Here is a 27631-nt window from a genome sequence, read left to right on the forward strand (position 1 = left end):
ACTAAAACTAAAATTGCTGCGGAAAGCAAATTCCTTCTGGGCTTGGAAATTCAAAGTCCCAGAAGGAGTTCCCAGTACTCCCAGGAACATCTAAAATCCCAGTTGTTCCTCTTGCACATCCATGTTGAATTTTACAGACATTGTGGACAGGATCTTCAAAACTTTCAATGTACCCGATCCAATTAAAAATTTTCTTACAGCATTCCTTCCAACAGTTAGGTCATTTTTGAAGCAGTTGACTGCAAAATGGCCCCTCCTGGCATCGATTGTATCCTTCGATGGCTAATTCATCTGCCACAATTAAGGACTCTATCTCTGTCGTGCAGTGGAATTGTAGAAGTATTATTCCGAAAAATGATTCTTTCAAAGTTTTGATTAATAAATACAAATGCGATGCATCTTCCCTTTGTGACAACAACCCCAAAAAGAAAAAAAGCTCTAGCGGATTTGAAAAAAAGTCTGTTTTGGAAAAAACGATATCCTTTTAGTATAAAGCGAATATACAATTACCAGAACTCTTGTACTGAATATAAAAAATTATGCGACAAGAAAAAAGAATGTGATGAGTTCATCTTTTTCAAGAACCTACAACAGCTTAAGCCAGGGGAAAGAATTCGTAGAACACATACATATCTCAAGCAATTCAAAAAAAGGAAAAACAGTGTAAAACTCGTTCACATTCCACTTAACAATTGGAAAGAACCAGAAACGGCCGATATGATGCCAGATCTGCATACGTACGACTCGCCAGACCAAGAAATAACTGCAAACGAATCTTTTATAGACGCGATAATTTCTAACAGTAAAAACGGCAAAGCAGCAGGAGTAGACGGTATTCAAGTTGAACTAATCAAAAATGCAGATGAAGCGACGATACAAGAGTTTAAGTCAATTTTAAGTAGAGTATGGAAAGAAAATTCCCTACCAGACGCGCGGAAAAAATCTAATTCTATTCCGATACCTAAAAAATAGAATGAAAAAACTGTTAACGATTACAGGAAAATAGTCCTAATGAGCGTAGGCTACAAAATTTACACAAGTTGGGTTTTGGGTTATTTAAGGATTCTTACATCAGGATTCTTACATCAGAGATCTACTGATGATCATATTTTTACAGCACGTCGAATCCTTAAAGAGAAGTGGAACGCAGGAGATGACCTGGTTGTGATGGCTCTAGACATTCATTAGGCTTTTGATAAAATCAATTTGAAAGCTCTACCAGCAATCCTGAAAGGAAAGGGGGTGCCTGAAGGTGTAGCGATAAGAGTGATAAATTGTTTACGCAGTGAAGAATCGCAAGTGCTATGGATGGGGCAGAGAACCACACCTTATAAAAGAACTTGCGGAGTGAAACAGGGTTGTCCCCTCTCGCCATATGTGTTTGACTTAATGCTAGAGGAAGTATTGAAGACCGTAGAAGATGTCCTAGAAGGATTTCTACGTTTAAACCAATCAGGTAGAATTGAATATCCGGTTATATTAGTGTATGCAGACGACATACTTATAATTGCAAGGTCTATCGAAGAGATTGATAAGTTGTTACCGGTGCTGGAGGAATATTTAGCGGAAATAAATCTTAAATTAAGTAAAGAAAAACGCCAACTTATGATTAGATCACCATTAGGTACACCACCAGAAGATGTTACTATTGCAGGAAATAAATACAAGGTACACCCATCTATTCAATATCTTGGAGTACCACTTACTGAAAAACTAAACAGGAATTTAACAACACGGAAACGATCAAGGGATGCAATAGGAGCTTCAAAAGTAATTTCTTAAAGAAAAGGAAACCTCCTTTAAACATAGGGAATCTAATATACGAATCCGTAATAGCACTGTCAGCCTCTAGAAATTCTCTTAAGGAATATCATCGTTACATTTTTAATCAATTTTAAGAATGTTGCAAATCTAACTCGGTGGAAACAGATTGTACCCCACGATCAATCACGAAATGGATTAGAGTATTGCAAATGCGATATTGAGGGCATGTAATGCGAAGACCAGATAACCACTTATTAAAGATTGCAGCTGAATATCGTTTGCCATATAAAAAAATCGGCAGACCATCCTTCACGTGGTGGGACTCGATAGCGGAAAGTATGTTGAGAAACGAAAGTATTACTTTAGATGACTGGTTTGAGTTAGCGAAGGATAAAGAAAAATTCAACAGCTTCATAGAGAAGCAATACGATCTTCCAGAGTCAGATTATAATGATTAATTTATTCCATATATTTTATAAGATTTTCCCACAGTGCGTCATGTTATTTTAAATACCAAATAAACAGTACTTGACCTTGAGCATAAGCCAACATCTGGTTGAAGGTAGAAGATGATTGCTCATTGTTCCGACTGAAAAGATCACATAACATCACATAACATAACATCACAAACTACTTGTAATAGTTCTTCTTGAATACACAACGCAACAACACCTCTCTCGATCAAGAGTTTGATTCACTACTGCTAATAATAATAATAATTATAATAATTTGATTAGAGTTTTAAGCCTGGGTAATAATAAAAGAAAATCGCCAAATGTGAACGAATGAAATTGGATTTCACAACTTATTAATAACTGATAATCAAAAAAAAACTGTTAAACTATTAAACCAATACAAACATTGTATAATCGAAGAATCGAATAAGTCAATCTCCAGAAAGCAACGTACCATGAAGCTTCAATATAATCGACTAAGTTCCAAAGTATTCCTTTCCTACTAATACTTCCCATATCATGTGACATTTATGAGGGCACGTAGAGTTCTCTGCGGTTCTCTTAAGTAAATGTTGGACTAACATTCCTCTTCCCATCCCAACAGTTGCAAGGACGTGGCCAGAACGATGGCAATTCTCTGGAGACATCTGACACTTGTGGAGCAGCATGTAGTTAGTTCCCAAATTACATGACGCTACTAACGAGCAGGGGTTATTTGTTCTCGCAAACAGAGCATTGTTGTTGGCACCAACTACGAATTTGTGCAACTGTTTATGCTATGCTATGCTATGCTATGCGATGCATTTTCCCTTTGTGAAACTTGGCTTACTTTAAACATTGATCTCAACTTCCATGATTTTAACATTATTTGCCTTGATCCCCATATGGAGGAGTACTTCTAGGGATTAAGAAGTGCTATTCTTTCTATCTTATTAATCTCCCCTCGATTCCAGGCATTGAAGTTGTCGCTTGTCAAATGACAATACAAGGTAAAGAGCTTTCTATTACCTCAATATATATTCCCCCCAGAGCACAGATTGGGCATAGGACTTCTCCCCTCGCCGGGTTTGATTTTGGGAGACTTCAACTCTCATGGCGTGGCTTGGGGTTCGCCTTCAAATGATAACCGCTCCTCTTTGATCTATAACCTTTGCGATGACTTCGACATGACAATTTTAAACAACGATGAAATGACACGTGTCCCTAAACCTCCAGCACGTCCAAGTGCTTTGGATCTCTCCTTATGTTCGACGTCGCTACGGTTGGATTGCGCATGGAGGATTACCTCGATCCCCACGGTAGTGACCATATGCCTATTCTAAGTTCGCTTACCAACGGGTCTACTCGCATGCGGCCAATTGATATTCCGTATGACCTCACACGGAATATCGATTGGAAGTTATACGAGGAAATGATTTCAGAAGCTGTTGAGTCAATTCAACATCAACATCATCCACCTTTTGAAGAATACAACCTCCTCGCGGGCTTGATTCTCGACGCCGCGTTGCAAGCCCAAACGAAAAAATATCCCGGCTTAACGACCAAAGAACGGCCTCCCACTCCGTGGTGGGACAAAGAGTGCTCCGATGTCTACACGGAGAGATCCGACGCGTATTTAGCTTTTCAGGATACAGGTGATGCCAAGGAATATATACGGTATTCTGATCTAGAAACCAAGTTTAAAAGCTCGGTATTGGCGACGGTTTGTAAACGAAACATCGAAGGAGACATCAATGAGCACTCTTTGGAACACAGCCCGAAGAATGCGAAACCGTTTAACGGTCAACGAAAGCGAGGAGTCTTCAAGTCGGTGGATATTTGATTTTGCCAGGAAAGTATGTCCGGACTCTGTTCCTGCGCAAAACTTTGTTCGCGATACGTCTCCGGGCCATGGCAGAATTTTCAGTTGCCTTCCTGTCCTGTAACAATAACGCGCCTGGGTTAGATAGAATCAAACTCAACTTGTTGAAGAATCTACCCGGCAATGTATGTGTGTATGTATGTGTGTGTATGTGCATGCGTGTGTATGTGTATGTGTATGTGTATGTGCGTGTATGTGTTTATGTATGTGTATGTGTGTGTATATGTGTGCGTATGTGTGTGTGTACGTGTGTGTGTATGTGTGTGTATGTGTATGTGTGTTATATATATATATATATATATATATATATATATATATATATATATATATATATATATATATATATATATATATATATATATATATATATATATATATATATATATATATATATATATATATATATATATATATATATATATATATATATATATATATATATATATATATATATATATATGTATATATATACAATCGTTATAAATTTTTTAGTTAAGCCTTAACTTGCCCGTCCATTTGATTCCAATTCTGTTCAAATTGGTTGTATAGTTTCTGTGATAATGAAACTTTACGAACAAAGTTACAGTCCGATTACAATAAAATTCACATTTTGATACTTTACGAACAAAGTTTCAGTACGATTACAATAAAATTCAATAAGGTGTTATGAGGCAGCTAGACCTTCCATTTGACACTAATTTTGTGGAAATTGGTCCAGTTGGTTTGCACAATAATAAACCTGACGGGCAAAGTAATAGTCTGATTACAAAAAAAAAATATGGAGCAAGATCGCGCCAAATGACCTATGGTCGAATATCGCCCATTTTTTATTTGAATGAAACTTAGCACACGTATTTGGCTTAGCAAACTGAGCATTTTTCACAGATGGAGAGATTTTTTACACCCATGAGTTACATTCTAAAAGGGCGTATGCCTTTTGGCATAGGTTTTATTCGAAGCATTGTAGCCCAGAAACCGTTGGTTGTATAAAAAAACTGTCTGAGAATGAGTTGTAGGGAATTAAAAATGCACCATAAAAAAAATATACACTGTACGAAAAAAAATTTTTTTGACCAAAAAAAATTAAAAATAAATATTTAATTTCAATTTAAAAATAAAGAGTTGAATTTTTTTCTATTTTTTTAAAGAAACTTGACGTTAGTACGCAACTTTTCAAAAAAAGTCCAGGATGGAGAAATGAAAAATAATTTTCTCATGGTAGATTAATTTTTTTATGAAAATTCTAATTTAAACATTTTTCAAAATATTTGTATTCTGATGATTTCAAAAGATGCAGAGAGTCATTTTGAATCAAAAAGCTTCTAGTAGTAAACATTCTAAAGGCATCGGTTTTCGAGTTATTTTTAATTTAAGCTCGAAAAATTATTAATATTTCGGAAAATACACGTTTTTCTTAATTTGTCCATGGTTCTCCAACAAAAACCATACGTTCATTGGAATGCTTGATCAAAAATATACAATTCATTCTTTGACAACAAAATGATTGGATAAATAACTCAAGCGCTAAACCTTAGCCTACCTACACGTTCCCCCTTGCCGAATGTTTTATAAAAAAATATGTTTGTCGTGCAACACTACCTACTTGTTTACTAATAATAACTGTTTGTAAAGTACGCAACCGATAACTACTGGGTTACCAGTTAATATCTGTTTTCGTATATAAATACGATTGCACTACTCCAGATGTGTTAGTAACAGTTTGCATTTTGTAAAGATGAATAAAGTGAAAATGGAATACACCAAGCCCAAATGCTGTAAACCCTTTCCCAGGGTGGCCACTCATTTTACATTTTCGAGTTCCCGCATTTTTCCCGACTTTTCCCCGCATGATTGCAAGAAATTCCCGATTGTCAAAAACGTTAACTAGGTTATATTCTATCGACGGTTGAACGTCAATTTTTGAACCTTAAATTGGAAGTAATACCGCATATAACTTCTACGGAATTTACTTGGGACATTCTACACAAACAGTTGATTAGTTACATAAAATGCAACTTTTGCCTTTCCGTGGTAGGTTAAATATAATTTTTGCGATTTTCTCAAATTTGCAAATCTTCCATTGAGCAGTCAATAATCGTGTTAGCTATTTTGTGCATTCATTATGTTTGTCTATCTGTCTTCTTAAAATATGAAGCACCGTTTTTATTCAACGCATAACAGTCTTCTAGAGGAATAACAACAAACAAAACAACTTTGCGTACAAAATTTTTTTCCGTTGTTCAAATCATCGAAAAAAGTCATGGGAAGCTAAGGGTGAACATAAAACTACTTAACCTAAGAGTAAAAATATTTTGATTGAATTGATTATTTAGGGAACAAAACTTGTGACATGGATTCGCGTTTTTTTTCTCAAATTGAAGATAATGTTATTCTACGTTCAGGAAAAATACTGCGATTCAACTGTATTTCGTTTATCACGCGTTACATATATTCAAAACATTTCAGAAGTGAATTCACAACTTTTTCAGCATTTTGATTTACTAGTCCATCGAAGTTGCATCTCTCTGGTCATTTGCCAACATCTTCAAATTGTTTGCATCCAGCGCTCAAAATAGTCAAGCTGATAAAAAAATGATATTGGGAACTAACATTCAAAATAAGTGATTTCGAAACTTGAAAAAATAACCAAGAAATCAGAAAAAAGATCTTAGTTATTATTTTTAAAATTAAGTCTTTTACTGCACAAGCATGTCTTGCAGTCCTGTCCGTTGAAAAGGAAACAAATTTATTTTTAATTTCTTTTAAACTTTTCAAGATAAAAAAATGTTTTCTCAACTTTTCCCAAATTATTTTTATTAGGTTTTTTTCTAAGGAATTTTTAGCTTTTATTTCTCCATGATCATCAATGTACAGTTTACATTTATTTGTTTATTTGTTTATTTCTAAGTGCATCATCTGACATAAAGTCTTAATGAAAAAGGATAATCATTAAAAGTAACTAGAGTTAGTTAACCTACGTTTAAAAATATGACTAGGCACACCAAAATCAAAAAGATGCTCGACACTCGTGAATGTTCTCACACAAAAGGCAACAGGTTCATAATAACCATTGTTCGTGCGATGGAATTGGTTCAAAAGCATCGAAGAGGGCCTCAGCATACGTTGAGATGCACGGAAATTCATCAATGACAGCAACTTCGGGGAATCCAGTTCAGCGTTTAGAATCTTGGCAATGCATACAGCCTGTTGTACTTTGCGGCGGTGCTCTAGAGTGTCTAGTCCAAGCAGGCGGCAACGATCCGGGTAGGGTGGCAGATTCGTAGGATCACGCCAAGGTAGTTCTTTCAGGGCCAATCGGACGAAACGTCTCTGTATACGCTCGAGGCGCAGGTTCCATGAAAGCTGGTGCGGACTCCAAACCACACTTACGTTTTCTACTAGGGGTCGTACAAGTGAACAGTATAAAGCTTTTAGACAATGGGGATCCTTGAAGTCACGTCCAATTTTTGCGATGAATCCTAATTGCCGACTTGCTTTCGAAATAATTGCAGTACGGTGACTATCGAAGGTCAGCTTTCTGTCAAGTATAACTCCAAGGTCGTTGACGTAATCTACTCTGCGCAGCACTTCTCCGTCGACAGCATAATCAAAAAGTATTGGCCGTTCAATGCGGTGAAAGGTTATCACTTCACATTTAGCAATACTTAGAATTAGCGAGTTTAGTTTACACCACGTCACAAAGGTATTTAAAAGTGATTGTAGATGATAACAATCCTCGATGGTGCGAATCGTCAAGTAAATTTTTAAATCATCGGCGTAAACTAATCTGCAACCAATCCCAAGTGCATCAGCAACGTCATTGAAGAATATAATGAAAAGAAGCGGTCCTAGGTTACTACCCTGTGATACGCCAGACTTGTTCGTGAACGCAGACGATACACCTGATCCAAGCTTAACTTGCAAAATTCTATTACACAGGAATGATTCAAGCCATTTAACGAACCGTGATGAAGCACCAAGACGGGAAATTTTGTTCAGCAGTATTCGATGATCAATTCGGTCGAAGGCAGCTTTGAGGCCAGTGTAAATAACGTCAACCTGTACGTTTCGTTCAAGTTCAGAAATACAATTCGACGTGAAATCCATCAGATTTGTTGTTACAGATCGCCCAGGAACAAAACCATGCTGGTCCGAAGAAATGTAGTTGCGTGTGCAATTCAATACAATAGAGCTTACAATGATCTCGAACAATTTAGACGCAGCTGACAGATTAGTTATTCCACGGTAGTTTTTGACATTTCGTCGGTCACCACTTTTAAAAACCGGAAACATATAGGAGTGCTTCCATACCTCAGGAAACTTCCCTTGAGCCAAAGATTGGGTGAAAATTGTGCAAAGTGGAGCAGCCAGAATATCAATACAACGGCACAAAAGAACGGCCGGTATTCCGTCGGGACCAACAGTGTACGAACATTTAAGTTTCTTAGCGGCGGTAGTAATCATGTCATGTGTGACTTCAAAAATGTCAAGATTAACAAGGTCGGCTGGCACGTTAGCCGCAGCACGCCGAGCATCGTCATTTGAGGCACAATCCGTGGCAAATACTGAAGAGAAAAACTTCGCAAAAAGCTCACAAGAGTCAGAGTCCGAGCAGGATACCATTTCCTCCAAATAGACGTCCGAAGGAGTTGAGCGACTTTTCCGTTTTGAATTAACGAAATTCCAAAATTTTTTCGGATTTCTGCGCAAGTCTGTTTGAACTCCCAGAACATATGATTTGTAAAGACTAGAGTTTAACCGCCGATATTCTTCACTTGAGCGTTTAAAATTTTGTTTAGATTCGTAAGACCGCAAACGGCGAAGCCTGCGCAGGCATGCGTTTCGTTTACGCTTTATAACTCTTAAGCTGTGATTACTCCAAGCTGGAGTGGAAGGCTGTTTCACAAATGGTAAATTTTCTCTAAGCCATGAACCAACAACTGAGCAGAAGTTTGCTGCCATCAAGTCCACATCGTTACTGTTCAACAGTGCTGTCCAGTCAATGTTTGAAATAAAAGCATTAAAAGCTTCAAAATCGATTCTTCTGTAGTTTAATTCCCGCCTCACGGGTGTGTCACTAGAACAGCCAATCGCATTATACAAGTTAGTAGTAGAAATTGTCAGGGGGAGATGGTGTACATCAACGGGTAGCATCGGGGCAACACTCTCATCAACGAAGATTTCGCAACCAGAGGTGTAAAATACCAAATCGAGCATGCGTCAAAGTTGATTCCGAGTTAAATTTCCTTGGTTCAAGTTTAAAAAATCCATACCGTCAATAAGAGTAGCACTTGCGTTCGATAGTTGCGTGGATTCATTGTGCTTAATGACACCATTGTAGTTGTCCCATACAATACGCGGTTGGTTATAATCCCCACATACCATCATAATGCTATCGACTGCGCTGCTCGCAAAAAAATCTCGTAGGGAAGCGATGTGTGCATCAACAATGGTACTGTCGTTACTCTTGTCAGGGGGAATATATATAACACATAGCAAAAACTTCAATCCATTGATAGTGGCTCTTACGCATACCCGTTCCAAACATCTTCCGTGTATAGACTCAAACACAACGCTAGCGTGATGCCGTGCGACAGCAATCAGAACACCGCCGAAAGAACGTTTGTTGCTGTTGAGTGGACTTCGATCGCATCGAAAAACGTTGAAAGCGTTGCCGAATAACTGTGGTGAAAGAATATTATCGTCCAATCCCGTCTCGGTCAGCATAATTACATCGAAGCTGCAGTCGGTGGTCGCCAGAAAGATGTCGTCAACTTTCGTCCTCAATCCGCGTACGTTCTGGTAGTATATACTAACGATGGACGCATCACGGACAGTTTTCTGAAAAGACGAGCCATACAGCACAGGCGGCGCAAAAGAATTAACGGAATACTCGCCTCTGGCGGGAGCCCGTGAGCTCCCACCGTCAATAAAAGATCGCAAAAGAATAGGTTCGGTAACAGCACACGATGTGGCAGACTGTGATCTGCTACTAGGAATTAGTTTTTTGGACGATCGACAAACTCCCTGAATAAAAGTCCAGTTGGCCAAGAAGCAGGATCTAGGGCAATGGATTTCAAGCCCGGGTCCAATCCGATTTTGTACGATACATATGAAAAGTTACTCGTGTCAGCACCTCGCTGCACTAGTCGTATAACTGCGATGGGCTCACTTCCATTTAAGCAACGAGAAACAATTTTTAGCACGTCGCCGTCGCTTATTTTTGGGTTTAGACCAGATAAATAAAGCCAAAAGCATTTCTGTGCTGCTGCAGAAGTAATAGACTGCACAGAAAGATCGCTGATGTCGACAGTGTTAGTGCCGCGATCAGAAGCAATTTCCACTGGCAAGCGATCAGCACGACGACGCTTGGGGTTTCGTACAGACCAGAGTGGTGTGGCTGATAAATTTGTTGGGGTGCTAGTAGAACCATCAATATTCAGCGGTTTATGCGGCATGCTATCAATTTTCTTACTCAACCCCTCAACTACCTCGGCGAGTCTTTGCACTTGACCAGGTAAGTCAATAAGCTGTTGTGAATGCGGGGGAGATTGTTTTGCTATCATGTCAGCCACATAAGCACCGATCGATTGACCGTTCAGTTCATCTCTACAGTGCGGGCAAATAAACATTATTTTACCTTGCGAAAAAAGGCCTTTACAAACTCTGCTGTTGAATCCACAGCACTGTTGATCAATGTGGTAGCGAGCATCACAAAATCCACAACGGATCGGTTCGAGATCATTCACTTCAAGTTTGCACTCGCCGCATAATTTCTTCTCCATGATGAATAAACGCCTTTCGATAGGCAAGAAGAACACTAACGATAAATGCTCTGCTACACGATGCCAAACAATAACAATGCCAATGCCAGCACACAGTCCGATCCACTTGAGTATTGGAAAGGGTCGATTATCACAAAAGGTAACTGTTCTTCACACTTCTAGTGACCACTATTAGCTCAATATTGGTTTCGAAGCACAGAAGTAACTCGAGAGCACGGGTTTTCGATGAATCAACGGAATTTAAACGCAGGTAGTAAAACTGAATATACAATAGCACAAACAGAGTTGCCAGTTTATGCAGTTTTTAAAAAATATAATAAGATTTTTTTTAAATCAGCTCTTTGAAATGTTAAATTTAGAATATTTTTAATACTCAACTACTGCCAACAACTTTGCCGAAAACATCGCACCAATCAAACAAATCGTTCTGGTTTCGAAAAAAAAAGCTTCAGATATTTTAAATTCTTCCGCGTTCAAATAATCAAAGTTGTAACATTTGGCAACTTAGAATTCAAAAAATATGCTTTTCGAGATATTCAATCGATTTTTTAGATAGAACTACCATCTACAGCTTTGCCGAAAACATCACACCAATCAAGCTAATTTATTGGCTTTTTGAATATTTGAAGTATTTTCGTTTATTGGCCACGGATTTAGCAGCCAACTGTTTAGTGCACGGGGCGATTGCATGGCTAGCGCTACGATCCTGCAGACACTAACAGTCTATCTCGAGCCGAGACACGAACCTACGACGACTGACTAATTAGGCCAGCATCATACCCTAAGATCAGTTGCAAAACAAAAAGCATGTAAAAAGTCGTATGCAGCAACAAATAAAGTAAATAAAATGTTTTCTTGAAAAACCTCGCAAACGATTATGCTGTTTTCTAAGAACATTTCGGATTGTATTTACATCAAAAATAGTTTTTTTTACAGTCAAATTGTGTAATTTACAGAAAAAAATACGAATTTGAAATATGTACAAAAAATTGTTTTTCAAAAAATTCCAAAATAATGTTTGCTTTATTTTGTGGCAAGTTTGTAATGTTTTTTTTTTTCAATCAACTGCTTCGCATAGCAAGGTCGTCTCAAACAAAATATTTCTCCAAAAAGACTAGTTGAAATAAAAAACTATTTGAAAAACTGGAGAATTAGAACTGTGTGCCACTTATTTTATCCTCAATTTGTTTATTCAAATAACTACTAATAACAAGTAATGTTATGTAAGTAAGATTGTTCAGTGAAACTTATTTTGCATTGCTCTTAGAAAATGAAACAGTTTCTATTGTACATATGAGAATTTATGATTGATTCTCTCACTAAAAACGTATTCTAGATAAACTGGCAACTTCCATTCCCAGACTCCGGACCGGTTTTCGACCCCAGTTTCAATTCGCTTTACCATCTTGAGAAGTACCACAGAGTTCATTCAATTTTTATAGATAACACCAGATTTCGACGTTTTATGCTATTCTAAGACATTTGGTGTCAACATTTATTTCATTTGAAAAGCAGGACTGATAAAAGTAGTCAGCTGATCAGCGGGTCAAAAAAAAGTAAGTTTATTGACTTTTAAGGGACCAACTTGCAGTCCTGCACTTCCAACTTCTCCATCATTTGTTGTTGCATCATAGACAATACTTTGGAAAAATATTGGTAACAAAATCCCGATTAAATAAAAAAATTCCCGACTTTTTCCCGCATTTTTCCCGATGTAATTAAATTCCCGACATTTTCCCGCATTTCCCGTTTTCCCGATTGAGTGGCCACCCTGCTTTCCTGATCATCGGTGCTCATCAAGCTTACGCAAATTAAACGAAAACGTTATTGCAAAATTAAAAATATTAAACAGTCAAGCTCATTTTAATACGACTTTATCAATTTGTGATTCGTGTAGTTATTGGAATGATGGTCAAGCCACCATTTATCCCTTCGTTGTTTACTATTCAGAATCTGGAACACTTAAGAATATCAGCTTCATCATAATATCGGAAGTACTCCATCATGATACTGTTGCGGTTCAGGTGTTCATTGCCAAATTATTGAGTTTTTTGAAAACAACAATAGAGTTGAGAAAAGCGATATTAATGTCTGATGGAGCTGCCTCACAATATAAAAATAGAAAAAACTTTGCAAGTCTTTGCAAGTTCAAAACAAAATATAACGTCGATGCAGAGTGGCATTTTTTGCGACTTCTCATGGTAAAGGCCCATGCGATGCAATTGGTGGCATATTAAAACGAAAGGCAGGAAATGCAAGTTTAGCTAAAGAACATGAACATCCCATTACAAGCGCAAAAGAATTGTATGATTGGTCTAATCAGAAAAGTAATAAAAATCCATCAAAAATGTCATTTAGTTGGGTATCATGTGAAAAATATGAACAAGGAGTAACAGAATGAAGCAATATTTTCAAAAAATCTATAAAAATAGCTGCCACACAAAAGTATTACTCTTTTGTTCCGATTTTAGAAAATAAGATACAAACGAAGCTGTTTTCAAAAGATGACGAATCATTTACTTATGATGTATATAAAATATAAGGTGAAACTAATTCTGTAAAGTATCTATGTCATAAAAAAATATGTTCCTAAGATAATAAAACTCGAAAATAAATATTTGATTCTTACTTTCTTTAACTCTTTTCTTGAGAACCGTTCGCCCAATCGTTTTGTTGTCAAAAAATGAATTGTATATTTTCGATCAAGCATTCCAATGAACGAATGGTTTTTGCTGGATAACCATGGACATTAAGAAAAAAGGGGATTTTCCTAAATAATTATAATTTTTCGAGCTTAAATTAGAAATAACTCGAAAACCAATACCTTTAGAATGTTTACTACCAAGAGCTTTTTGATTCAGATTGACTCTCTGCATCTTTTGAGATCATCAGAATACAAATATTTTGAAAAATGTTTGAATTAGAATTTTCATAAAAAAATTAACCTACCATAAAAAAATTATTTTTCATTTCTCCATCCTGGACTTTTTTTTTAAAGTTGCGTATTAACGTCAAGTTTCTTTAAAAATAAATAAAAAAAATTCAACTTTTGTTTTTAAATTGAAATTATATGTATATTTTTAATTTTGTTTGGTCAAAAAAAATTTTTTTTTGTACAGTGTATATTTTGTTATGATGCATTTTCGATTCGCTACAACTCATTCTCAGACAGTTTTTCTATACAACCAACGGTTTTTGGGATACAATGCTTCGAATAAAACCTATGCCAAAAAGCATACGCCCTTTTAGAATGTAACTCATGGGTGTAAAAAATCTCTCCACCTGTGAAAAATGCTCAGTTTGCTAAGCCAAATACGTGTGCAAAGTTTCATTCAAATCAAAAATGGTCGATTAAATTTTCGCGTATTTCCAGGCGATTTGAAATGATTTTGCTCTAGGGTCTTATGGGGTAACTAGACCTTCCATATGACACTGATTTTTTGAAAATCGGTCCAGCCATCTCCGAGAAACACGGGTGAGATTAAATAGTATCCAGAACAAGTTTCTTTCCATAACTTTTGAACCACATGTTCAATCATTATAAAATTCAGAAGTTATGGTTTTTTTAGGTAGCCCGTTCATTTAAAACTAATTTTGTTCAAATCGGTTGTGTAGTTTCTGAGATAATGAACTTCCGTTATTTTCACATTTTGGTAAATAACATACAAACTAAAATCCGATTACAATAACATTTAATTGGGTTTCATGGGGCAACTAGACCTTTTATTTGAAAATAAATTTTTGAAAATCGGTCCAGCCATCTCTGAGAAAATCGAGTGAGATTGAAAAGTTGCACAGACACACACACACACATATATATTTACACACATGCATACACACACACACACATACACACACACATACACACTCGCACACACACACGCACACGCACACACATGAACTTCCGTTATTTTCACATTTTGGTAAAAAACATACAAACTAAAATTCCGATTACAATAATATTTAATTGGGTTTCATGGGGCAACTAGACCTTTTATTTGAGAATAAATTTTTGAAAATCGGTTCAGCCATTTCTGAGAAAATCGAGTGAGATTGAAAAGTTGCACATACACACACACACACACATATATATATACACACACATATATATATATATATATATATATATATATATATATATATATATATATATATATATATATATATATATATATATATATATATATATATATATATATATATATATATATATATATATATATATATATATATATATATATATATATATATATATATATATATATTTACACACATACATACACACACACACACATACACACACACACACACACACACATACACACTCGCGCACACAAACATGCACACAAACACGCACACACACACGCGCACGCACACGCTTACACACATACGCACACACTTACACACATACGCACACACTTACAAACATAAACACACATACACATACACACACATACACACATACACATACACACACATACACACATACACATACACACACATACACACATACATACACACACATACAGAAAATGTTCAGCTCGTCAAACTGAGTCGTGTGGTATATGACATTCGCCCCCTGTGGAGCACTTCTAGGAGAGAGGCAAAACATTTGAAAAACATCTGCTTTCCAACGAAACTAACACAATTGAGCTAGCTATAATACTACTTGTGCTAGACCTCGTTAATGGCAAACATAACCAAAAACTGAATAAAGAGAATAACTCTGCAGTACTTGAATTTTGGCCATATGCGTAGAAGAATTTTATTCATCTAATAGGGTCCTCTATCAACCCTGAAAGGATTTTAAGTCATTTCCCTATATATAAGAACAGTGACGTTTCGATTATACCACGATTAAAAATTATTTCGTGAAAAATAAATCCAGCAGAAATTATCAAGGTGTATTTTTATAAATATTGAAGTGTTCGTGTAAATCTATTTTTGCCTTTCTCCTAAAAAGGTATAGCAATCACTTGCAAAACCGAAAGTATAAAAGTGCTCCAAAGGGCCGAGTTGCATATATCACTCGACTCAGCTCGACGAGCTAAGCATTTTCTGTATGTGTGTGTGTGTAAATAATGTCAATTAAAACAAAAAAATTCGATTGATTTTTTGCGTATTTCCAGGTGATTCGGCTAGAACATGGTTAGCGGGAATTGATTTTTATAACATTACCGGAGTTAACTCTTATCTTGAATAAATACCCTTTCAAATCGACTCTGGGTTCTAATTTTCAATTACTCGCCTATTTTTAGTCGCTTTACACTTTTAATTGTTTACCTTGGCGTGATTGTTGCTCCCTCTTCAACACAAAATAGAGCGTTGCTATCGTTAACATTCGAACCATTTATCAATCCAGATGTTTCTTTGGAAGGGACATTGTTCTGGCAACTATATCTCATACTTTCAATGGATTCACCTGAAGTGTCGCTGTTTTCACTAAAATATATTATCACATTATGATGTATCGACATATTTACATATATTATTTGAATCTAAATTTAATTTAATGCTCACCTGTCTGAATGATATGAATCACCTTCTTCCATTGCTTGTTGCAAATCCGCTATACGTTGAAGTGCTAAACGTAAGTCAGCACGGGTCGAACAAGCTTCCGCTTCGATAGATTCAAGTTTTTTTTCGAGATCTTTTCTTTTTAACAAGCATTCTTGTTCCTTATTAGCGCCAGTATGCAGTTCTTGTTGAAGTTCTCGTATAGTTTTTTGAGCTTTTTTGAACGCATCTTGAGTGTGTATTTCTTTGCTGCGACTTTGATTAATCTCTTGTTGTAGTTTTTCTGAAGAATCCTTGTGGCGCTGCAACTGAACTTCCATTCGAGCCCTATTTGCTTGTTCCAGCTCTAGTTTTGATTCCAGTTCTTTATTGCGTAGCTCAAGCCGCTTCAATAAAACACTCGATGATGATTCTCCAATGCTTTCGACGTTCTCAAGTCGACTAGTCAATTCCGCAATTTGGTCCTTGAAATTTTTTCTCTCTGATTCAAGTTCGCATATCCTGATTTCCAAATCCGCTGTTTTCGTTTGCTCGCAACTCAATTGTTTTACAACAGAGCTATATTTTTTCATTAACTCAGACAATTCTTCTTCATTTTCATCAATTTGCTCCTGCAATTCCACTCGATCACGGTGAGCTTTCAAAGCTTTTTCTTCTGCTTCGTATCGTACCCGCTGAGCTTCCTCCAAAACTAATTGCGTATCTCGCAGGTCAGTTTCAGCGATCTGTCGACATTTCACTGCAGTAGAGCGTGCAGATTCTGCATCTTCTAGCTGATTGCGTAGCTGACGGATTAATGCTTTGCCTACCGAATCGGCTTTAGTTCTTTCGAGTTGGTTTTGTGCATCGCGCAGCAAGGCTTTACATTTTTTAAGATCGCGTTTGATCTTTTGGCTGGCGGCTTCGTCAGCTACTTTTTCGTTACGCACGTCTTCTTCAAGATTACTAACACGTCGTTCTAGTTCGTGCTTTTCCCGCAGTAGTAAAGTATTCTTTTCATATTCCTGTTCCAGTTGGCACTCAAGGGATCGAATTTTTTTACCCAAACTCCCTCGAATTTCTTCTAGCTCATCGTCTCGTAGTTGAGTTTCTTTTCGAGCATCCTTGCGAATTGTTTCCAGTGATATTTCCAAGCGTAAATTGGCTTGCTCAAGAAGCTAAAAGGTTAACGATATTTTTATAATAAAATTGCACCATGTAAAAAAATGCTATCTTACCTGAATCTGTCCTGCCATATCATCTAACTCTTCCTCCTGTTCTTTACAACGACGATCGAGTTCAAGTTTTTGACGTTTCAATTGAGCCATGTCTTCTTCGCTGCCAGCACCGAACATAACCTCTTCTAGTTCTCGTTGTAGAACGTTGCATTTTTCTTGTTTTAGTTCAAGTTCAAGTCGGACATCCTGGACACGAAACATAGAACATACGATTAGGTATCTATACATATAAAAATGAAGTTAGACCTGTTTGTCTGATCTTTATAGACCTGGAAATCCCTGAACCGATCAGCGCGAAAATTTGTGTGCAGGGGTTTTTGGGGCCGGGAAGGTTCTTATGACAGTTTGAGACTTCTCCCTACTCTGGAAGCGAAAGCTCCCATACAAATGATAACACAAATTTCTGCAAAACTCAGGCACTAATCCATTACATAGAACCCAATTTGATATAAGCAAGTTTTTGGGGGCAAAAATTTTTTCATGGTGATTCGATAGAAAGCCATTAAAAGTAAGCTCAAAGAAAGACTCGGCGATAAATGCGACCTATCCACCATCCTCTCAAAAATCCCTTATCTCCGGCAGGGCCACAGAAGTGCAGAAGAATTCTATATTGAATGTGACGAATTGTTGTAAAGGTGATGCTAGACGACAATTCGCGGTTGTGTGCAAAAACCGTCATGACTTCTTACGAGGCTATAATAACTAATGCGTACGTCGATGGGTTGGAAGACACAATTACTAATTCTAACTTATTGAACGCCTACCAACACGCACTAGACCAGTCAAACGCAAATCTTAGAAACAAGGAGAAGAACATGATCGAGGCGCAACCGCATAACGATCCACCAAAGTTTCATAAACCAGCCTTCCAACGGACTGGAGCATGGACTCCAAACTACCGCCCATATGTAGGAAATAATTATAGTAATAACAACCAAAATTCTCGCCTACTCTTCCGGACGACAGGACGGCCGATGGCTGTCCCGAATAATGACCCTTTCGCAATGCTTCACTCTAGGTATAGCTGAGCCCTATGGCATACCAGTAAGCTTGTGACGCGAAGCTGGAACACTCGACTACAGTGTTTTTACGAAGCTAAAGCCTCGAGGGCGCTGGTGTTTGCTATGTTTTAAACACCCGAGTCGAAAATATAGCACGGGCACTGGCCCCGTTGATTCGACTATCGCTCTGCGTGTCGTCGATTCAACACTAAGACCGAAAACATACTGGCGCAGCCTATGCTGCGGAGACGGTTCGCCCTGCCGCAGGGTTGATGTACGGTAGAGCTGTACAGAGGTAGAGCAAGGCGAACCGTCTCCGCAGCGCGGGACGCGCCAGTATGTTTTCGGTCTAACAGCCAGTGGTAATCGCAATACACGCCGTGTCGTGTTTCAAATATGCCACTCAGTGCGGAGCGTGGTTTGGACATGGCTGGTTGGGACTATGGAATCCATCGTCTCAGTTGTACGGTGCTAACTAAGGATGCGCGAGATTTTGAATGATTTCGTATGATTTCGCATAACTCGAAATTGCAGAAAAAATTCGTTGAATTTCGCTAAACTCCGCTTAAAATTTCGCGAAATCAAACTTTCAATTTCAACGTTTACGAAATTTTGAACTAAATTTCCGATGCAAATTCTTACGTTATTCTCTGGTCTGACTCGTTGCGACTATACATTAAATTCAATAAATGTTAACAGATACTTTCTTCACAAATAAAAGCCAGATTTAGAGGAATAAACTCTCAAGTGGTATTTTTGTTCTTAAAGAGATGACAAGAAAATCATGCGTGTTTTTTTTTTTGTTTATACAGAGCATCACGATTCATGTTATCACTGAAGCCATAATCAAGGAATATGTAGCCGTTCAAATGCGCTGGAGGTTACCACTAGACTTAAAACAAATAACGAAAATTAAATCAAAAATCTGATAACAACCCGGCAGTCATTTCGTTATTTTTCTGTTTAAATTTTTTAAGGTATCAAGTAACTTTTTTGCAAGAAATTGACTCATTTTTAAAATATCTGGCATATTTTAAAGGTTTATCTGATTGCAACGCTTGATTTAAACTTGGGGGCCAAAAAATGAAAAATAAAAAAATTAAAATATCGATCTTTCATATACCAGGGTGAGATTGTGTCAGTGGGGGTGAGATTGTGTCAGTGGGGGTGAGATTGTGCCATACTAACCCACTATTTGTCAGTTTCCTCGAATACTTAACCTAGAAAGTCTCCTAAGCCGGAAGAGATGGCTGATAAGTCGCGGGTTGGATGGCACAATCTCACCTCGGCTGACGGTACATCATAGTATAGTTATCTTTGCAGCGTATATGGTTTAAGGCAGTGCACAGTTATGACTTTTTGCATTTCTCCAAGAAGGGCAGAGCAATTTCTGTCAAAACCAAATCTCTAAAGCTCTGTCTTACGGACCAAATGTCTTATGATACTTGACTTGGAAAAGCATTCTGTATTAGAGGACTCCTCATTTCACTCTCATCATCGGTATCTAGAGAGTTTCACACACCATAGTATATAGAAAGGCTGACCAGATATCATGACCAGATAGTATGCAGACAAAGTGATCCATGTTTCAAGCAGAAAAAATTGCAATTGCCTCAATTTCCAGTATTGTTTTGAAGTCAGCATAGGTTGATTTCAAAACTGCTAGCTACCTTATCAAAAATATTTTGAACCTGTAACCAAAAGAGAATACTTTATCAATAAATAAATGAATTGTTATAACAAGTTCAGACTATAGCATAGCCGTGATTCTGACTTTACACTTGACGATTTTTACAAAGATTCCTTGAAAGGTGAAAAAAGGGCAATAAGAAGAACGAGGTTGATTGCGAATAACTTTTTTTAATAAAAAAACCTAAATTAATCCACCTAGCGGTCAGACCCAGCCTTTCTCATTCAAACTTTTATTTGTAATATTAGATTTACATGAAAGCTTCAACCCAATAAATGTATATTCACTCTTTAGGTTTTAAAATATTGATGTTGTAATCTATACATATAAAAATGCAGTCCGTTCTGTCTGTCTGTCTGATCCATATAGGCTCGAAAACTACCCAACCGATCGACGTGAAAATTTGTATGTAAGGGTTTTTGTTGCCGATAAAGGTTCCTATGACAGTTTGAGACCCCTCCCTCTTTTGGAAGGGAGGGTTCCCATACAAATGAAACATACATTTTTGCACAACTCAAGAAAAAACCAAGCAAATGAAACCGAATTCGCCATGTGGGTGTTTTAAGGGGTAACAAATATGTCCATAATAGTTGGACACCCCCCCCTTTCTGCACATCTCGAGAACTAACCGAGTAAATGGAATCAAATTAAGCATGTGAATGTTTTTAGGGGTAACAAATATATACATAATGGTTCGACACCTCTTCCTCTTCTATAAGGGAGGGGTCTCATACAAATGAAACACAAATTTCGCACAGCTCAAGAACCAATCAAGAAAATACAACCAAATTTGGTATTTGAATGTTTTTAGAGGTAACACATATGTCCATAATGGTTCGACGCCCCTATGTCTTCTGAAAGTACATGTTTCTGCACATATCGCGAAATAATCAACTTAATGGAACCATATTTGAAGGGGAAAGTTTTGAGTGGTAACAAATATGTTCCATAATAAACCTCAGGCAACATTTTGGATTGTAAGATGGCAACTTCCGGTTTCTGGAAAGCAGTCAAAAATGGCCGATTTCCACCTAATATAACAATATCCGGATCAAGAATGATACACAGGAGCTCCAATCGACCACAGATACCATTTTGAATCCTAAGATGGCGACTTCCAATTTCTGAAAAACAGCTGAAAATGACCAAATACCACCAAATATGAGTGTTTCTTTAACCACAATGACGTTCAAAATTAGGGATGTAACGGATATCCGCATCCGCATCCGCAAATGCGGAAAATCCGCATGAAAATTGACATCCGCATCAACATCTGCATCCGTAATCACATATCCGCATCCGCATCCGCATCTGCATCATATCATGCGGATATTGAAAAAAAATATCGCTTCATAAAAAATTGCAGAAAAATTTTCCTTGGTGTATTTACTACTCGCCTAAATAACTTTTGCACTGGTGAGGGGCATGGTTACGTGGTACGTTACGATGTTACGGATATCCGCATAACATCCGCATTAAAATTGACATCCGCATCAACATCTGCATCCGTAATCACATATACGCATCTGCAGATGTCTGAAAAATCACATCCGTAACATCCCTGTTCAAAATCCAGAAATTTTCTTCAAATGCCATAATGAAATCCAAAATGGCGACTTCCGGTTTGGGAAAACCGCGGCAAACGACCAAATACCACCCAATATGGGTAATTCCGGTATCGTAATGATGCACTGGAGCCACAAATCGACTTCAGACAACATTTTGAATTATAAGATGGCAACTTCCGGTTTCTAGAAAACAGCCTGAAATGGACGATTCCCATTAAAAATGAGTATCTCCGGAACCAGAAAGAAGCACAGAAGCTAAAAATTGATCTCAGACACAATATTGAATTTTAAAATGGTGACTTTCGGTGTTTGGCAAACAGCCGGAAATAAACAAATTCCATCCAATATGAATGTTTTCGGAATCAGAATTACGCCCAGATTACAGAAAGTGACCAAATACTACCCAATATGAGTATCTCCGGAGCCAGACGGTTGCAAGAAGCTAAACATTGACCTCAGACACCATTATGAAATGTAGGATGGCAACTTCTGGTTTCTGGAAAACAGCCAAATATGGCCGATTTCCGTCTAACATGAGTATCCCCGGATCTAGAATGATACACAGCAGCTGAAATCGATCACAGACCCCATTTTAGATTCTAGGTTGGCGACTTCCGGTTCCTGGGAATTAGTCCAAAATGATCGAATAACACCCAATATGGGTGTTTCTTCAACCAGAATGACGGCATGAAATTATCTTAAATACCACTTTGAAATCCAAGATGGCGATTTCCGGTTTGTGAAAAACAGCCTAAAATAACCAAATACCATCCAATATGAGTATCTCTGGAACCAGAATGATGCAATGAGCTAACAATTGACCTCAGGCACCATTTTGAATTGCTAAATGGCAACTTCTAGGAAACAGTCGAAAATGACCGAATAATACTCAATATGAATATTTCCGTAATTAAGATAATGCATAGAAAACAAACATTAACCCTGGACACCATTTTGGATTTAGAGACGAACACTTTTAGTTTCTGGAAAACAACCAAAATAACTAAATACCTCCCAATATGGGTATTTCCGGTGTCAGATTGATGTCAGAAAATCTGCTAAAAATGATTGAATACCACCCAATATGAATATATTCAGAATAAGGGCGAGGAACAGAAGCCAAAATTCGAGGATGTTGTCATTTCGATAAAACCAACCATTTCAAACGGCTTGTTATTTGACTTTGATCATATCAAATGGCCGATTCGTCGTGCGTTTGCAGACTTTAAACACATCGCAAGGAATCAATGAATTTGGAACGTTCAAATAGTACGATACCACATTTAAATAATGTTGAGGCCACATATATTGATCAAAGGTATAGTTTTAAATAGTCTTTGAATTACTTTTCTTTCCATAACTTTTGAGCCACATATCAAATTGTTATGAAGTTTGTGATTTGTAAGTTTAAGAGATGACTCGTTCGTATGACACTAGTTATTTTCAAATTTGTTATGCAATCTTTAAGATAATAGAATTTCGTTGTTTTATTAAAAATTTTATACAAAACGGTTGCTTAAGTTCGATAAAAATCAAATGAAATGGGAAAGTATAGGGCAGTCAAACTTTGAAACCACGTGTTCAATCATAATTCATCAGTTGACCCCTAACTAGCCCTCTTATCTGATAATAATATTGATCAAATCGGTTGTGTAGTTTCTGAGAAAAGAAAGTTTCGTGATTTTCACATTTCGGTACATCACAGACGAAGTTACAGTTCGATTAAAGTAAAATTCAATAGGGTGTAATGAGGCAGCTGGACATATTATTTGACACTAATTTTGTGGAAATCAGGTCAGCCATCTCTGAGAAAACTGAGTGAGTCCAAGTAGTCTTCGAAATATATTCCTTTTCATAGCTGGATTTTACATATTTAAACATAACAGACACAGTAATAGCCCGACTGCAAAACAAATCAATAGGATCTTATAGGGCAACTAGACCTTCCATATTACACTGACTTTATGAAAATCGGTCCAGCCATCTCTGAGAAACAAGAGTGAGATTAAACAGTCTTCAGAACACGTTTCTTTTCATAACTTTTGAACTACAAGTTCAATCCTCATACATTTCAAAAGTCAAAGGTATTTCAGGTGAACGGGCTCATTTGAAACCAATTTTGTCAAATCGGTTGTGTGGTTTTCGAGATAATGATGTTTCATGATTTTTATATTTTGATACATAACCTCTAAACTAAAAATCCGATTACAATCAAATTGAATAGGGTCTTATGGGGCAACAAGTCCTTTCATTTGCAAATAATTTCATGAAAATTGGTCCAGCCATCTCTGAGAAAAGTTAGTGAGAATAAAAATCTGCGCATACCCACTAGGGTGGGGAATCGTTATATGGAAAAAACGAAACTCGATAGCAGAAAGCCAGAACCAAGTTTTTTTTGTTCTATTTGGGGCCCCAAACAATCCTAAGTTTATCGGAAGTCGATTGGTTTTGTCTCCGCTTGGCGCATTGCATTTCAAATTTATATGGAGATTTGTATGGAAAAACCAACTTTTATGCATTTTACATTCTAAAGAGCTCAAAACGGCTCAAACCATAGGTTTCACAACTTCAAATGGCAGGTTTTTTGATGCCTAACAACTTGGCCAAAGACACTAAAGAGCTAAGGTGTCTCAAAAAAATACTAGAGCTGTTCAAAGTCGAGTTTGTCGAAATTTATGTTGCAAATCATTTTTTCTGCCAACACTGCCAGTGTACCGGCGTCAGTCAGATTTCCATCAGAAGTAACCTCTGAAACACGTTGTAGATTCTTTCTACGCCTAGAGTATTGACCTAAATTTGTTTGCTTGAGCCAGCTGAGTGTACAAACTCGTAATGACAGGTTACTTCTGATGGGAATCCTACTGACGCCGGTACATTGGTAATGTTGGCAGAAAACAAGATTTTCTGCATTTAAATCGACATACTCAACTTTGAACACCTATAGCTTTTCTTAGGGACATTCTAGCTCTTCAGTGTCCTCTGCAAAGTTGTTAGGCATCTAAAATACTATACTTTAACATAATGTAGTGCATTATTAGAGCATTATTGAGCTCTCTAGAAAGGCAAATGCAAAAAAGTAGGTTTTCCCATATAAATTTTCATAGACAAAACCAATCGACTTCAGGCAAGTTTAGGGTTGTTTGGGGCCCTAAAAGGAATTAAAAAAACTTGGTTCTGGAAAATCGATCACTTACACAGACACACATACACAGACACACATACACAGACACACACACACGCACATACAGAAAATGCTCAGCTCGTCGAGCTGAGTCGAGTTATATATGCTATTCGGCCCTTTGGAGCACTTTTATACTTCGGGTTTTGTAAGTGATTGCTATACCTTTCTAGGAGAAAGGCAAATATATTTGTTTCTTGCATTACAACATTCCATCCTAACCATTGTGTTCGTGACAATTCGATCGAATCGGCACCACTGCAGTAACGAGCATAAAATCGATCGTATTATCGTTTCGTCAGTTTCGTACAGTTCCGAGCATCAATTGTATCGAGTGCACACACATAACGTTTTCGGTAAAAAAAAGAACAAAAATTGCCAATTTTTCATGGGTTTACCTTTAATCGCACTGACGAAACTACTCATGCATCATCAATCATAGTAACCCATGAGTTGGCAAAAAAATTTAGACAGCTCTATCAGTCAAACTGTCTAACTAACTGTGATGGCGAAAAAAGTGAAGCTACGCTTGGTTAAGAAGTTCAGAAATGTGTGCGTTCAAAAAACGGTACACCGCCGCGTCAAAAACAGACATCGTGCGGCACTTTGTGGACGCCTGGTATGCCCGTTCCGGTATCAACAACATCTTGACACTATTGGGCAACGATTTACTGGTCTCGGAGCTGCAGGCAATGACGCAGCAACAGCGGTTGAATAAGATGATCAAGTCGATTTTCCCAGCGAATCGCGACGTGGCAGTAGTGATGGACGACGAGACCTATCTCACCCTGCTTTCACCCATGCTGAGCAACCTTAAGCTGGACAGCTAAAGCCCTTGGTCTCCCCGGGACCGCCGTTAGGCATTACTTCAGGGAGCGGGGCAGTCGTGCTTTTTAGCACTTACCTCTACGGGTAGCAGAGCAACCTATTCAGGCCAGTTAGTTAACTGCTTACTAACTGGGGCACATCGATGGTTTCCCGTCGATTGGTGCCTTGCAAAATATTTACGATCTGTGATGCGGCCTTGATGACCGCACTACAAATTTCCCTATTCTCGCACATCCTACGCACAATATTCTCTGGCGTGGTATCCGTCTCACTTATTGCCAGCATTCCGTACCTTATCCGCTCGAAACGCGGACATGTGAATAACACATGCTCCGCGTTTTCTTCCGCACCCGTACATGCGGGGCACATAGGGGACTCAGCGTACTCGAACCTATGCAGGTACTGCCTAAAGCTGCCATGGCCTGACAGGATCTGTCAGATGGAAGGTTACTTCCCCATGGCGCTTATTAATCCAGCATGCTTACTCTGGAATGAGTCGGTGTGTCCATCCACCTTTTGTAGTGTTGGACCACTCCCGCTGCCACCTAGCCATTGAAAATGACCGTATGGTGTTGTGTATACCTTTTATGTCACGTTGGTCGAAGCACAGACACAAACCGCCTCGTACGACACTGCTCGGTATGCGCACGCGACCCTTAGGCACATTAGCCTGTACGTACTCTCGAGTTTGCCGCGATGGCACGAGGTACCCAATACCTTGGACCACACTGGCCCTCAATACCTGAGTATGGACGTAGTCACGCTAGCAAGGACTTTGCGCCTGTTGCTACGGACCGCCGAGCTGTTTGCCATCATGCGGGATAGCGCCACTGCAGCCATGGAAGCTTTCCTGCAGGTATAATCGACGTGGCTTTCGAACGTGAGCTTGTCGTCGATCATAACCCCCAGAAGCTTCAAGGAGCGTTTTAAGGCGATAAAGCATGCACCAGCACTGATCGATGCCTCTTGCTCTGACTTCCTGTTATTAACAACGATAACCTCTGTTTTATGGTGCGCTAGCTCCAGTTTCCTGGAGTGCATCCAATCTTCCACAACGCGTATGGATAGCGCGGCCCTTAACTCCACCTCTATAATTGATTCGCCATAGACCCCAAGAGTTATATCATCGGCGAAGCCCACAATTACCACCGCTGGAAGGAGTGTTAGTTTTAACACGTCGTCATACATGGCATTCCACAACACCGGGCCTAGGATGGAACCTTGCGGTACAACTGCGGTAACTGGGACGCTTTTCTGACGCTCGTTTGTGTTGTACACTGGCACTCGATTCTAAAAGTAGTTACCCAGAATCTTGTACAACGGCGCTGGCCTTCTGAGGCTCTGTAGCGCTAAGGCTATGGAGTCCCAGCTGGCACTGTTAAACGCGTTCTTCACGGCGAGCGTGACGATCGCACAATAACGAATGCCCCTCCTTTTACGTTGGATTGCAACCTCAGCCGTTCTAGTGTCGGAGAGAATTGCATCCACCGTGGACCTACCTTTTCGAAAACCGAACTGGTTGCTTGATAGACCGTTTTAATTTTCTGTATATTTCACCAGTCTATTGAGGATAACCCTCTCAAGCACCTTGCCCGCCGTGTCCAGTAGGCGAATTGGTCTGTATGCCGATGGGTCACCTGGTGGTTTCCCGACCTTCGGCAACAGCACCAGCCTCTGGCGCTTTCACACGTCCGGGAAGAGGAAGTCGTCAAGGCATTTCTGCATGACCGCCTTGAACAACCCGGGGGCTTCCTTAATGGCCGTCTT

The 27631-nt window shown here is 38.3% G+C and overlaps 1 protein-coding gene across 12 annotated transcripts in view; it reads right to left on the reverse strand.

Annotated features, from left to right (window-relative positions):
- The window catches only part of LOC129720760 (unconventional myosin-XVIIIa), a 568639-nt gene that overhangs the window by 192532 nt on the left and 348476 nt on the right, over positions 1-27631 (reverse strand). For all 12 annotated transcript variants that reach the window (XR_008727278.1, XM_055672466.1, XM_055672465.1 and 9 more), the window contains 3 exons: positions 17600-17785; positions 16386-17539; positions 16149-16307 (listed from right to left, as the gene is read on the reverse strand). Coding sequence is in view for 11 of the 12 variants with exons in the window: in XM_055672466.1 (XP_055528441.1) it covers positions 16149-16307; positions 16386-17539; positions 17600-17785 (1499 nt within the window). In the remaining variant the exon portion in view is untranslated. The remainder of the gene's footprint in view (positions 1-16148; positions 16308-16385; positions 17540-17599; positions 17786-27631) is intronic.

This window comes from Wyeomyia smithii, chromosome 2 (assembly GCF_029784165.1).
Source record: "Wyeomyia smithii strain HCP4-BCI-WySm-NY-G18 chromosome 2, ASM2978416v1, whole genome shotgun sequence".
Classification (NCBI taxonomy): domain Eukaryota; kingdom Metazoa; phylum Arthropoda; class Insecta; order Diptera; family Culicidae; genus Wyeomyia; species Wyeomyia smithii.